This window comes from Geotrypetes seraphini, chromosome 6 (genome assembly GCF_902459505.1).
Source record: "Geotrypetes seraphini chromosome 6, aGeoSer1.1, whole genome shotgun sequence".
NCBI classification, from domain to species: Eukaryota; Metazoa; Chordata; class Amphibia; order Gymnophiona; family Dermophiidae; genus Geotrypetes; species Geotrypetes seraphini.
Genome location: NC_047089.1, coordinates 148,358,784 through 148,371,489, shown reverse-complemented (window position 1 = coordinate 148,371,489; position 12,706 = coordinate 148,358,784). Strand labels below are relative to the sequence as shown.

The 12,706-nt window shown below is 41.0% G+C and overlaps 1 protein-coding gene across 2 annotated transcripts in view; it reads left to right on the top strand.

Annotated features, from left to right (window-relative positions):
* Nucleotides 1-11,518, top strand: part of MFSD9 (major facilitator superfamily domain containing 9) — a 44,226-nt gene extending 32,708 nt beyond the window's left edge. The window contains exons 4-6 of one of the 2 annotated variants that reach the window (XM_033949191.1): nt 754-883; nt 3,177-3,386; nt 10,301-11,516. In XM_033949191.1, the coding sequence (XP_033805082.1) occupies nt 754-883; nt 3,177-3,386; nt 10,301-11,103 (1,143 nt within the window). In that variant the 3' untranslated portion in view covers nt 11,104-11,516. Of the gene's footprint in view, nt 1-753; nt 884-3,176; nt 3,387-10,300 lie in introns of both variants that reach the window. The other variant, XM_033949192.1, reaches the window with a different exon arrangement.
* The last annotated feature ends 1,188 nt before the right edge of the window (nt 11,519-12,706 follow it).

Genomic DNA, 12,706 nt, shown 5'->3' with positions numbered 1-12,706 from the left:
CTCTCCCTTTCTCCCCTCTTCCAAATTGGTCTGGCACCCATCCTTTTCCCTCCGCTCCCCCCATAGTCTGGCATCTCTGTCTTCTTCCCTGCCAGCATCTTCTCCCCACTCTCTCTTCCCCATTTCCTTTCAGCGTCTTCTCCCACTCTGTCTTCCCCTTGTGCTTTCAGCGTCCTTCTCCCCACTCTGTTTTACCCATTTCCCTTCAGTGTCTTTTCTCCACCCACCTTTCCTCCCTTTCTACCTCCCTGCCCCTTACCTTCGTGGCGTTTTCACCCCCCCCCACCCCTGGACAACAGGCCCGGTCTGACAAACCTCCCTGCCCTTTACCTGTGGCCGGTGATGTCTAAATTGCCTTCTTACAGCAGCCGGAGCGTTGTAGTTGTATATGGCTGCCGTAAAGGTCGTCTCTGATGCAACTTCCGGTTGCGTCAGAAATTACCTTTACGGCAGCCACACGCAGCTTCAACGCTCCGGCTGCTGTAAGAAGGCAATTTAGACTCGCAGCCACGAAGGTAAGGGGCAGGGAGGGAGAAAGGGAGCTCCACGGGGCGGTGAATGGCCTTGTCCCTGTAGCCACGGTGAACACAGATTTTTCCTCATTGTTTGGCGGGTTACCTGCGGGTAACAGCCACCGTGTCATTCTCTAGTTGAAACCTTTTTTGTAAACTTTGTAGGCATATTTTGCCCATCATGTGTGGTAAAAATAAAAAAACACCTTCAGATATCCAAATGTATTTCAATTTTCCTCAGGGCAGTTGGAGTGATGTGGTGGGAAGACAATACTCCCTTCTTGCATGCATTCTCTTGAGCGCGTTGGGTTATGCCCTCCTTGGCTTGTCTACAAACATGTTTTGGTATGCCATTGCTAGGATCCCTGTTGGTAAGTAGCTGGCAAGCCAAATTGCATCAAATTTGTTTGTAATGCTATCCAGAAAAATTATGACAATAGGAAAATAATTGTCAATTTATATTTTTGTAACACTTACATTAAAGACACATTCTAAAGAACTCATTAAATATTAGGTGAAATTTTATGGGGAATAAATTTAAAATTTTCATAAGTACTATCGCAATATATATCTATATAGGATTGCTAGTTGACAGTGTTCAAGGCCCAATTAAAAGCCCACCTCTTTGTGAGTGCTTTTGACTCCTAACTCCTCTCACCTTGGGTTCTGCATCCCCAACCCTATATGTCATGTCTGTCTGTCCAAGTTAGATTGTAAGCTCTTCCGAGCAGGGACTATCTATAAATGTCAAAATGTGCAGCGCCGCGCTATATAAGTGATGAGTAATAGTAGAAGGTTCTTCCATCTGTTAATAATGTAATCTATTCAAGAACCAATACATCTTTCGTATCTAAATGTGCCATCCGTTTTGTTTTTTCCTTTTTTGTTTATTCCCTCTAAGAAAGAATTGTAATTTTTCCCTCCTTTCTTCCCCGACTCACGTTTGTCTTATACTTGTAAGAATGATGTTATTTTGTCAGTTTTTGTAACCAGGTTTCTTTTTAGAAAATTGTACATCGCTTAGCAAATTGAATAAGCGATTCATCAAATATCAATAAAAACTTGAAACTTATAATCTGCCCCTATGAAAAGCTTTATATTGACAGATCGATGCATTTAATTAGAACTCATCTTACTTGAACACCTTTAGCACCATTGGTGTCTCATTGGGAGCAAAAGGGACATTTGTTTCATGATTTTAAATGGCAAGTTTTGGAAGAGATTACTGTTGGATGGGAAGGTGGAGATATTGAGTCACTTCTTAATTACAAAGAGTTATGTAAGACCTCTGAAACCTTCATTTCGTTTCACATAGGGTGTGATTTATTTCTGTTTATCGAAGCTGATGAATAATTTTGTGTCAGACATGCTGGTTGTATCAAATGTGGGTGAACAAAGTCCAAAGTTTATCCTTCCACATCAAGAAAGTGATTCCAATTGCTCTTATCCTAGCTCGTTCTATATTATAGGTTCATGCCTTTAAAAATCTGACCCAGACTGTGACCTCAGCATGATGTGATGTTTTGGTATTTGAATCAGTAATATTATTTTTCACTTTAGTGCTGCTCCTGAGAGGAGGAAAAACGGACTCTATCTTACTGGTGAAGATGTCAGTTTTAGGAGTGAGTTAGGATGTCTGTGGGGAAAAGTAGGGAATGTTGGTGAGCCTAGAGACTTTTTCAGTTTTGAAGGATTGTCAAAAGGGTTTGGGGGAGATCACACAGGCTTTTTATGATAAGGGAGAACTTGGATTTTTTTTTGATGTTTTGCAATGGGCTTTTTTCATTCTCATTCAATTTTTATTCATTCAGTTTTCTATATCATTCTGCCAAAGGAGCTCAGAACGGTTTACATGAATTTATTCAGGTACTGGAGCATTTTCGCTGTCTGTCCCGGTGGGCTCACAATCTATCTAATGTACCTGGGGCAATGGGGGATTAAGTGACTTGCCCAGGGTCACAAGGAGCAGTGTAGGTTTGAACCCACAACCGCAGGGTGCTAAGGCTGTAACTTTAATCACTGTGCTTTAGGGCCATGAACATCTAACTTAGTATAGCTTACTAAGATGCTCAGGTTAACCCTTTCAGGACCATAAGGATCGTAGGCCAATTTTTGTGGTTTTGACGACATTTTTATGGTAAAAAGGGCTTGCAGATGCCAAAAAATTGATTTTTTTTGTAAAATATCATTTTTTTTTTTTTTTTTAAATCACACTTCTGGCTTATGGACAGTGTGGCAAGTGAATCTTCTCGTCAATCTGGCAACGACGCTAATGAATGAATGTCGGAACCAGTTTGTTTACATAAAGGCAGTATCATATGGAATCCATACATATCAAATTTAGAACTGTAGACTATCCCAATCAAAATTTATAGGATTTTAAAGTTATGGGACAAATATGTCCCTTGGTCCTGAAAGGGTTAACTGTACTACTTCAAAATAAAATGAATTTCATGTATTAGTACCTATGTTATACTTGCTAACAAAGTTTAATATTTATGTATTGAGAATATGCATTATATCATGCAATTGCCAGTTCAGCAGAAAAGATGTCACCAGCCCCTACAGCCTCACTAGCGTTAATTTTAGATATAAAATCCAGTATTTAGATCTACTGAGATCTAAATTGGCCAAAGCTACTAAAGTATTTGTTCTTCATTACAGGTATCTTCAAACACACTTTGTCTGTCTTGAAAGCCCTTATATCAGACCTAGTGTCGGAGAAGGATCGCCCCCTTGTAATGGGACAGTTCAATGCAGTCTCCAGTATGGGTTTTATTCTGGGCCCTATGGTTGGTGGCTACCTTACAGAATTTGAGGGTGGTTTTTATCTGTCATCTCTTATCTGTTCTTCTATATTTATTTTAAATGCTGGTAAGTCATAAGTCATTATAAGAGAATTTTACCCAAATGAATGTCAGTTAAGCTAAAATGTAAAGGATTCTTTGTCTGTTGCAAAAAGTATAGTTTCAAGTTTATTGTAGCTTGATATATCACTTTAAATATCAAAGCGGTTTACATGGTACAAAATTTAAAAATCCAAAAAAAGAAATAGTTAGAAACAGGGGAAGGGACATATAGATACAAAAATTCAATTGACAAGACATGAAACACAAGGGAAATGGGAGGGGTTACAATTCTCAAAATAAAATGAGGAGGTAATGGACAGAACAATATGGTTAAGGAAAAGACTCGAACAAACCATTTTGTCTAAATCTCAAACGCATCCCTAAAGAGAGATTTTAAGGTTTGATTTGAAATTATTAGAATTAGTCTCTTGTGAATCATGTCCTAAAAGATAAACCAACTGTTTCTCCTAGTTTACCAAAGGTCTGTATGTAGATGGTAAATATTCAGGAAATAGTTAAAAATGATCTCTTTAACTAGTTCAATACTACCGTTTAGGAAAAAAAATTCTGCCATTAACTAGAGCAGTCGTCTGCAACCCCTTGATCAGCTCTTTTCCTTAAGACTAACCACATAACTATATTCATCGATCTCCTTTTTATCCAAAAATTTCACCACACTCATTCGATATTTTGCACTAGCCATAATCAGTACATTATTTTGTAGACATAGTGGATATGAAACTATAGAGTCAGTGGTGAGGGAAGTGGGCCGGAGCAGAAGCATCCAGTTAGGAGCAGAGTTGGCTGTTCTCTGCTCTGTCCCATTCTCATCCCCTCCCCTCCTCTCCACTTAGAAACATGATAGCAGATAAAAGCCAAATGGCCCATCCAGCCTACCCATCCGCAGTAACCATTATCTCTTCCTCTCTCTGAGAGATCCCATGTGCCTATCCCACACTTTCTCGAATTCAGACACAGTCTGTCTCCACCACCTCTTCCAGGAGACTGTTCTACACATCTACCACCCTTTCTATAAAAAAAAGTATTTCCTTAGATTACTCCTGAGCCTATCACCTCTTAACTGCATCCTATACCTTATTATTCTAGAGCTTCCTTTCAAATGAAAGAGACTTGGCTCATGTGCATTCTCTGAAGGCTGCCTGGAAGGGAGAGACTGTAATAGAATACCCCTCTATGGCATAGGGGGGGTGGCCTGGGTCCCCCCCACTTTGGGCTCATGACTCCTCCAGAACTGCTGTATACCCCTTTACCTTTGCTGGCTGGAATACCGAAACTCCATCAGCCAAATGATGCGATGTGCTTTGGTATTTGAATCAGTAACATTATTTTTCAAGTATGCTTTCCAAACAGACACAAGCGAAGCTCACACCTGAACTTCGTTTCTCCACTGGTTAGAGGTTGTAAATTTAAAAGTCATCATCAACATCTTCTCGCACATCAAGCAGCATTATGGAGTAAAGACCTTGAACAATTGCTTGTGCCTACTACCTATGGAGAATTCAGGAAACGTCTGAAGACACATCTATTCCTGAAATACTTAGGAGACCAACCCATTCAATCTTAGTCCTTAACAACCGAGCGCAAGTCACCTGTCGCTAACAATCTGTAACTTTGTTTATTCACTCAATCTGTAACATTTCTAAGGATTGTAAACCGCATAGAACTTCACGGTCTTGCGGTATATAAACTGTTATTATTATTATTATTATTTTATTATTATTACAGCATTTGGTACGATGCAATATAGATATGAGTATGCATAATTGATCTTGATCTGTCCTTGCTGTTTTCAGGTCACAGACCGTAGAAATCTGTCTAGCAGTGGCCTTATTTCCCAATTAATAGAAATGTCAGTAATTATTTTTCCCCAAAGTAGAATCCACCCTCCTCCTGCTTTAACCCAGCCATCACAATGGCCGGGGTGCCCCGATGCAGCAGGAGGAGCATCAGTTCCATAACAGAATGAGCACATCTTGATTCTGTTATAAAATACTAGCACAAAACCAAAAAGGTATGTCCACTTGTTGGCAGGCATGTCTCTAAAAGCACCACTCAATGCATACTTCTGATAATATCATATTGCATCATACCAAATGCTGTGAGCTCATCTTGTTGGACAGACTGGATAGACCATGCAGGTCTTTATCTGCTAAGGGGGTCAATATTCAATGTGATTTAGCCAGCCAGAAAAGGCTCCTAGCTGGCTAAATTGCTCCTTCAGGGCTCATTGGTTCATTTCAGCTGTACATAACCAGCTAGCATCACTGAAAATAACCATTTGGCGCTGATGTATTTTAGGGGCATGGCGGGGGTGGCACTGGTATTCAGCTCTTAACTGGCCAGGTTCATTGCATAAATAAGACTGCATAAAAATCAGTCCCATCTATATATGGTAACTCACAGCTGGTTAAGTGCTGAATATCGGATTTAACCAGCTATGTATTACCTGGCTTCGCAAAACTTGATATTCAGTGCTGAAGCCCAGATGGGGCCTGGCATAGAATATCCAGGAATAACACTGGTGGCAGTCAGCAAAACACTGAGCACTGCCAGCTGAATATTGGCTTTCGATTTAAGGTATTATATCTTGCTTATAAAGCCCTTTACCAAGTTATTTCTTCATACCTTTCTAACTCAATTGCTGCTTATACACTGGCCAGAACTCTTTGCTCACTGGATGCCAACTGGTTAGTTCTCCCCTCTTTCTAGATCCTACTATTAATCCACCAGGTATTCAGCGTCTTAAACTGTGGAATGACCTACTTCAATCAATTAGAGGCCTTACAGTTTTCCATGCTTTTAAAAAGCACCTGATTTGGAGTTTCTTTTAATTTTTAAATTATACACCGCCTTAACCTTTTTTGGAAACACGGAATAGCAATCTTTTTAAATAAATAAATTATATTACTCTGTGCCTTAATTCTTTGTCATCAGTTGCAGTAGCTGGGACTGGGTCAGATTCTGCTTGGACATTAAATTGTGGTGGCAAGTTCACCAGTCCAAAATTATCCCCCTCTTTTAGTGCTGTCGCCGCCGGTAACTGCTCCGATGCTCATAGGAATTTTTGAGTTTCGAAGCAGCTACCACAGCGCTAAAACCCACACAATGCCTTAGTAAAAGAGGGGGTATATGCACTATATTACTAATTATGTGATTGGATGTATTGGAAAGGGGGAGGGGGAAATCTATTTTGTATTGTTACTGATTGATTATAAGTGCTGATTCTGATTACTAATATTACTACTCTACATGCTAAGTATTAGCATCAAAGAGATTCACACTCTCTATACACATGAACCTCCACCTTCCCCCCCTAATGTACCCTCCAAACCAACTAACTTCACTGACCGTATTCTTCCCTCCTATTGTACACTCTTGTATATTCCTATTGTACTCCATTGGATATTCTGTCAACTTCATTGACCTGTACCCCCCAAAAAATGTTAATTCTTGTCAACTTAAATGACATGTTCATTCCAAAAAAAATGTTAATTCCCGATGTTATCTTCTTTTGTAACATTATTAATTGCTGTGAACCGCCTAGAACTCTCTGGGTATGGCGGTATACAAAATAAAGTTATTATTATTATTATTACCCTCAACTACAATTTACCCATTTCCCCGCTTTATCAACCACGCACATCTCCATTCCACAAGAAGACAATACATATAACATTAGCATTATCTCAAACACAAGAACACATCAACGCACCCGCAAAAAAAGAACAAGGGTAGTAAAACCCATAAGAACCATTACCCATACCAATCCCATCACATCCGCTACTATCCCCTGTGCTTATCTTAACACTAGATCAGTCAGGAACAAGGCCTTTCTAATCAAAGATTGGATCATCAGCAAACAAATAGCCTGCCTCTTTCTAACTGAAACTTGGCTACTGTCTGAAGATGACCCAATAATTACCGATCTCCTTCCTGACAATTTCAAAATCCTTACACTAAACCGCGAGGGAAAAAAAGGAGGAGGATTAGCAATTCTTCTCAAAGAAGGATTCGAGTTCGAACTTATGGACTCCAAAACATCCAACCAACTAGAAATCCTAGCCTGTAAAATCAGTAACATCCACTTAGAAGATTCCCTCTCATGCATACTATTCTACGTCCCACCGAAAAGTTGGTCAAAAGCCAAAGAGGACTTTTGCGAATTCGTCCTGCACAACTCTCTTAGTTCCTCTTACAATATTATCGCAGGAGACATAAACATACATCTCGATGAAGAGGACAACACAGACACAAAAGAATTCAAAAACTTCCTATCCCTACTTAACTACAACCTCCCTCCCTCCGCACAAACTCACGAAAAAGGCCACCATCTAGACATAGTAGCCATGTCCACAAAGGAACTCCCAGACCCCACCATCTCATTACCAGGAGGCACCTGGTGCCACGACATCTGGTCCGATCACTTCACTTTCTACTTCAAGCTAATCTGGTTCCAACGAAAACAAATTACCCAACCAAAAATAAAAAAAGAACATCTCACGAGAGGCCACATCAACCCAGATAACTACTGGGCGCAATATAAACTACAAGCAGAGGTAAAGGAAGTAGCTGATTTTTGGGATCACTGGACCACTACCAGCACCTGCATTTTAGACAACATTGCACCTAAACATACCAGTAAAAGTAATGCAAATAAATATAACAAATGGTTCGACATCGATCTCCTAAAAATGAAACAGTTAGCTAGACGTCTAGAAAGAAAATGGAAAAAAACAGGAGAATTATCAGACCGTAACAATTGGAGAGCCAATATAAAAACCTACAAACAACTAATAAAAGATAAACGCAAAGCATTTTACTCAAACAAAATCAATTCATCCTGCAACAGCTCACGAGGAGTTAATACAAAAGAGCTGTTCAATCTGGTTACTAACCTATTTGACACCACCCGCTACACTCTACCCACACACAACTTTAAATTACCCTCGGCGAACGACCTAGCCCTGCACTTTGACTCAAAAATTAAAAAACTAAGAAACAATTGCCCAACAGAAGAACCTAATGAACACCATATAGCTAACACACAAGGAAATGAAACCCCTGCAGACATGTTCTGGGATTCATTTCAAGACATAGATTGGAATAACTATACCAAATTATACAACAAATACTCCAAATCATACTGCTTCCTGGACTCATGTCCCCCGGAAATCATGAAAGAGGCACCACTTGAATTTAAACTATCTCTACTGCACTACTTAGCCCATATCCTGAAAAACAGAAAATTCCTCACCAACAAAGGCCACATAATAATAACCCCTATCCTAAAAAATTGCAAAGAATCGTCAGCCCTAGTTTCCAACTACAGACCAATTGCTTCCATACCACTCTTTGTAAAGATCATGGAGGGGCTGGTACACTCCCAATTAATGGAATATCTAGACCAGTTCTCACTCCTTCATGAGACTCAATCCGGCTTTAGACCGCTTTTCAGCACAGAAACGGTAATTTCGGCCATCTTAGATTATTTGCACCTATTTTTAAGCAAAGGCCTCAGTGCCCTGATCATGCAATTTGACATGAGCTCTGCCTTTGACCTTGTAGACCATGCGAATTTGCTACAGTGTCTAGACGCTATTGGCATCAGAGGCGAAGTGCTAAACTGGTTTCATGGTTTCCTTTCGTCCCGAACCTATCAGGTTCGCTTCAACAATGATCTCTCCAACACCTGGAGCAACCCATCCGGCGTTCCGCAAGGGTCCCCACTATCGCCTCTGCTTTTCAATATTTACATGACCTCACTGAGTGTTCAATTAACCCAGCTGGGGATAAAATTATTCAGTTATGCTGATGACTTCACAATTATTATCCCATTTGCCAACTCCATCTTGGAAACAATTCCAAAAACATCAGAAGCCATAAACTTGATGGAACATTGGATGACAGACTTCAAACTCAAGCTCAATACTGAGAAGACAAAATTCTTTGTCGCTTCACCGCGCCCTCTTGACACCAAAACCCCACTAGACATCAACAAACATAACTACCCCATACAGCCCACCAATAAAATACTGGGTGTAACTCTGGACCAATGCCTCACCATGAAAGATCAGGTGGACTCCCTAATCAAAAAGAGTTTTTTCACCCTCTGGAAACTTAAATCCATTAAAGCATACTTTGATAACTCTGCCTTCAGAATCTTGGTACAATCCCTCGTATTAAGTCAACTCGACTACTGTAACATTGCCTACTTAGCAATTCCACAAAAGAATATGCGACGATTACAACTAATGCAAAACACTGCGGTCAGACTAATCTTCGGTCTAAAGAAGTTCGATCACGTGACTCCATACTTCAAACAGCTACACTGGCTGCCGATGGAAGCTCGTGTAAAGTTTAAGTTCGCCTGCCTCTGTTTTAAAGTTTTTTATGGTCTAACCCCTAAATACATCACTGACCTATTCTCCTTCTCAGCCAACAAACACAAGAGAAGCTCCCACTTGCACTTCGTTTCTCCCCCGGTTAGAGGATGCAAACTAAAAAAACACCATGAGCATCTTCTCTCACATCAGGCTGCTCTATGGGGTAAAGACCTAGAACAACTCCTATTGCCCACCACTTATGAGGTATTCAGGAAACGCCTCAAAACTCACCTATTCCTGAAATACCTAGACAGCTGACCCACTTCCCTCCTTCCCCTCTCTTGCCCTTTCTCCCTATTGTTCCCACATCCCTTAAGTTAACTCAACTTGTACGTCAACTCAACTTGTACTCCACTAATCTTCTGTAAACCGCATAGAACTTAACGGTATTGCGGTATATAAACTTTTATTATTATTATTATTAATGTATGTATAATTATATGCACTTGGTATTAGCATTGAAAATTTAATAAAGTTTAAAAAAAACCCAACTAATTATGCTCACTTTAAAGTATTTTTCCTATCCCTCTGTCAGGTCTTGTTTGGATATTACCATGGACTGAAGGTACTTCAATCAATGAATGTAACCTGAACACAGCAACCTTCTACACTAACAAACTGGAAGGAGTCATTCCAGCAAAGGATAAATATAATCCAGATGTAGTTCAAGAGGCTAATGGGGTTATAACACCTGACGCTTACCAGTCTTCATGGATTCAAGCTGTATCAGTGTTAAAGAAGATTAAAAACCTGGCATGCTCAGATTTGTCAGATATATTGTTGATCCGCTTATTAATGGCACTGTCTATATTGCTGTACCACAGCAATTTTGCCCTAGCAGTTGATGAGAGATTTGGAGTTAAGCCCAAGGTCACTGGGTACATCATTGGTTACAGTAACATAGTCGGAGCACTTGCTGGTTTTCTGCTTGGACCATTAACGGGACTCTATGAGCATAACGTGTATTCCATGCTGTTGCATTCAAGCACCGTGACTTTTCTCTTGATATTGCTCTATGCTTCAGCATCTTCTGTATGGATCATAGTTTTCTGCTCTACATTTCTGGCCTTTTCAACCACCGTTGGGCGAACTTGCATCACCGACCTTGAACTCACTATAGGAGGGAATCAGGCCACCGGTACCCTCATAGGAGCCGGTCAGTCTGTAACAGCAATAGGACGGATAATTGCACCTCTCCTTTCAGGCATTGTTCAAGAGTTTAGTCCCTGTGGTCCCCCAAGCCTTGGTGCAGCTTTGGCCTTGACAGCGGTGTTTTTAATGACTGTAAACAAATCAAATTATGGCTACATTGCAGACATTAAATTAAAAAGTGATTGATAAACTTTTTAGCAGACAGAAGGGAATAAATGTAAATATTTGAGATGTGGCTGGCAAATGTCGTGACAGTCAAGTGAAATATTAGTATTGAGGCAATGATTCATCCGACTGTCCAACAAGGCAGCAAAGTACCATCATCCCTGACTTTCAATCTGCTCGATAACGCATGTGATTTCAGGTAATATGTATAGAACTACAATACAGTGTTGGTACCAGCTGAAAACAGTGTGACCCTCGGACTCCAGGAGATTTGGTTGTCAGGTGACATCAAAGATTGTAAATTATGGTTTTAGAATAAACAATGGTCCTTATTTTAAAAGCCCTATGTGCAATTTAAAATATGTAAATGCTTTTATTTGTATGTATGTTTATTTATTTATTTATTTATTTATTTATACCATTTTTTTTAATCCGCCTTTATCCAAGGTGGCTCACAGTATTACATACATACTCGAATATAAGTCGAGACCCCCCTTTCCCGCCCAAAAAGGAGGAAAAATGGTTGACTCGAATATAAGGGCGGCTTAATATTCAAGTGTCCTGCCCTGTCAGACTGCACCCAGCCCCCTTTCCTCCATCCCTCCCCTGTCAAGCTCTGTGCCCAGCACCCTTCCTTTCTCCTCTCCCCTGTCAGGCACTGCACCCAGCACCCTTCCATCTTCCCCTCCCCTGTCAGGCTCTGTACCTTTCCTTCCTTCCCCTGTCAGACTCTGTACTCTCCCTCCCAGGCTCTGCCCTCTGTTCCCCCCCCTCCCTGCCCTATCTTCATACCACTGCTGACCTGGTGGAGATGCAGCGGGTCCTCTGCTGATCGCTGGTGGAGGTGCAGTGGGTAGGAGCAAGCTTTCCAAACTCCTACCCCGCTGCTAACTGGCTGCGTGATCTAATTTTGCCAACTGAGCTGCACAAGCAGCAGCGCGATTTGGTGCTGCTTCTCAACGCTGAGCGGCTTCCTTACTGGCTCCCGCAAATTCTCAAATTCGCGAGAGCCAGTAAGGAAGCTGCTCAGCACCGAGAAGCAGCGCCAAATTGCACTGCTGCTCGTGAAGCTCAGATGGCAAATTTAGATCATGCAGCCAGTTAGCAGCGGGGCAGGAGTTTGGAAATCTTGCTCCTGCCCACTGCATCTTCACCAGTGATCGGCAGAGGACCTGCTGCACCTCCACCAGATCGGCAAAGGTATGATAGGGCAGGGAGGAGGAGGAGGGGGGCAGAGCCTGACAGAGGACTTAAAAAATTCTGGGAGGGGGCATTGACCCAAATATAAACCGGGACCCCCCCAAAATCCCGGTTTATATTCGAGTATATACGGTATTTTAAGATTTACCCAACATACAAATCCCAATTATCAGCATGCTTATTTATGTGTAAAAGTTCATCTTTTAGAATGCCAGGATTTCTACATGCATATGTGCAATACATGTACATTACAAGGAGGTGTGGTTTGGAAGGGGGAGGAGTTGGGTAGAACTAAAATCTACATGTGTGTTCCCTGTTTCAGAAAGCGAATACACATAAATGACCCAATATATCAAATAAGAGTTTGCAGCTGCTCCCCTGTATGTGTAGGTTTGTATAAAGTGCTTTTTGGGGTGAGCCCTTT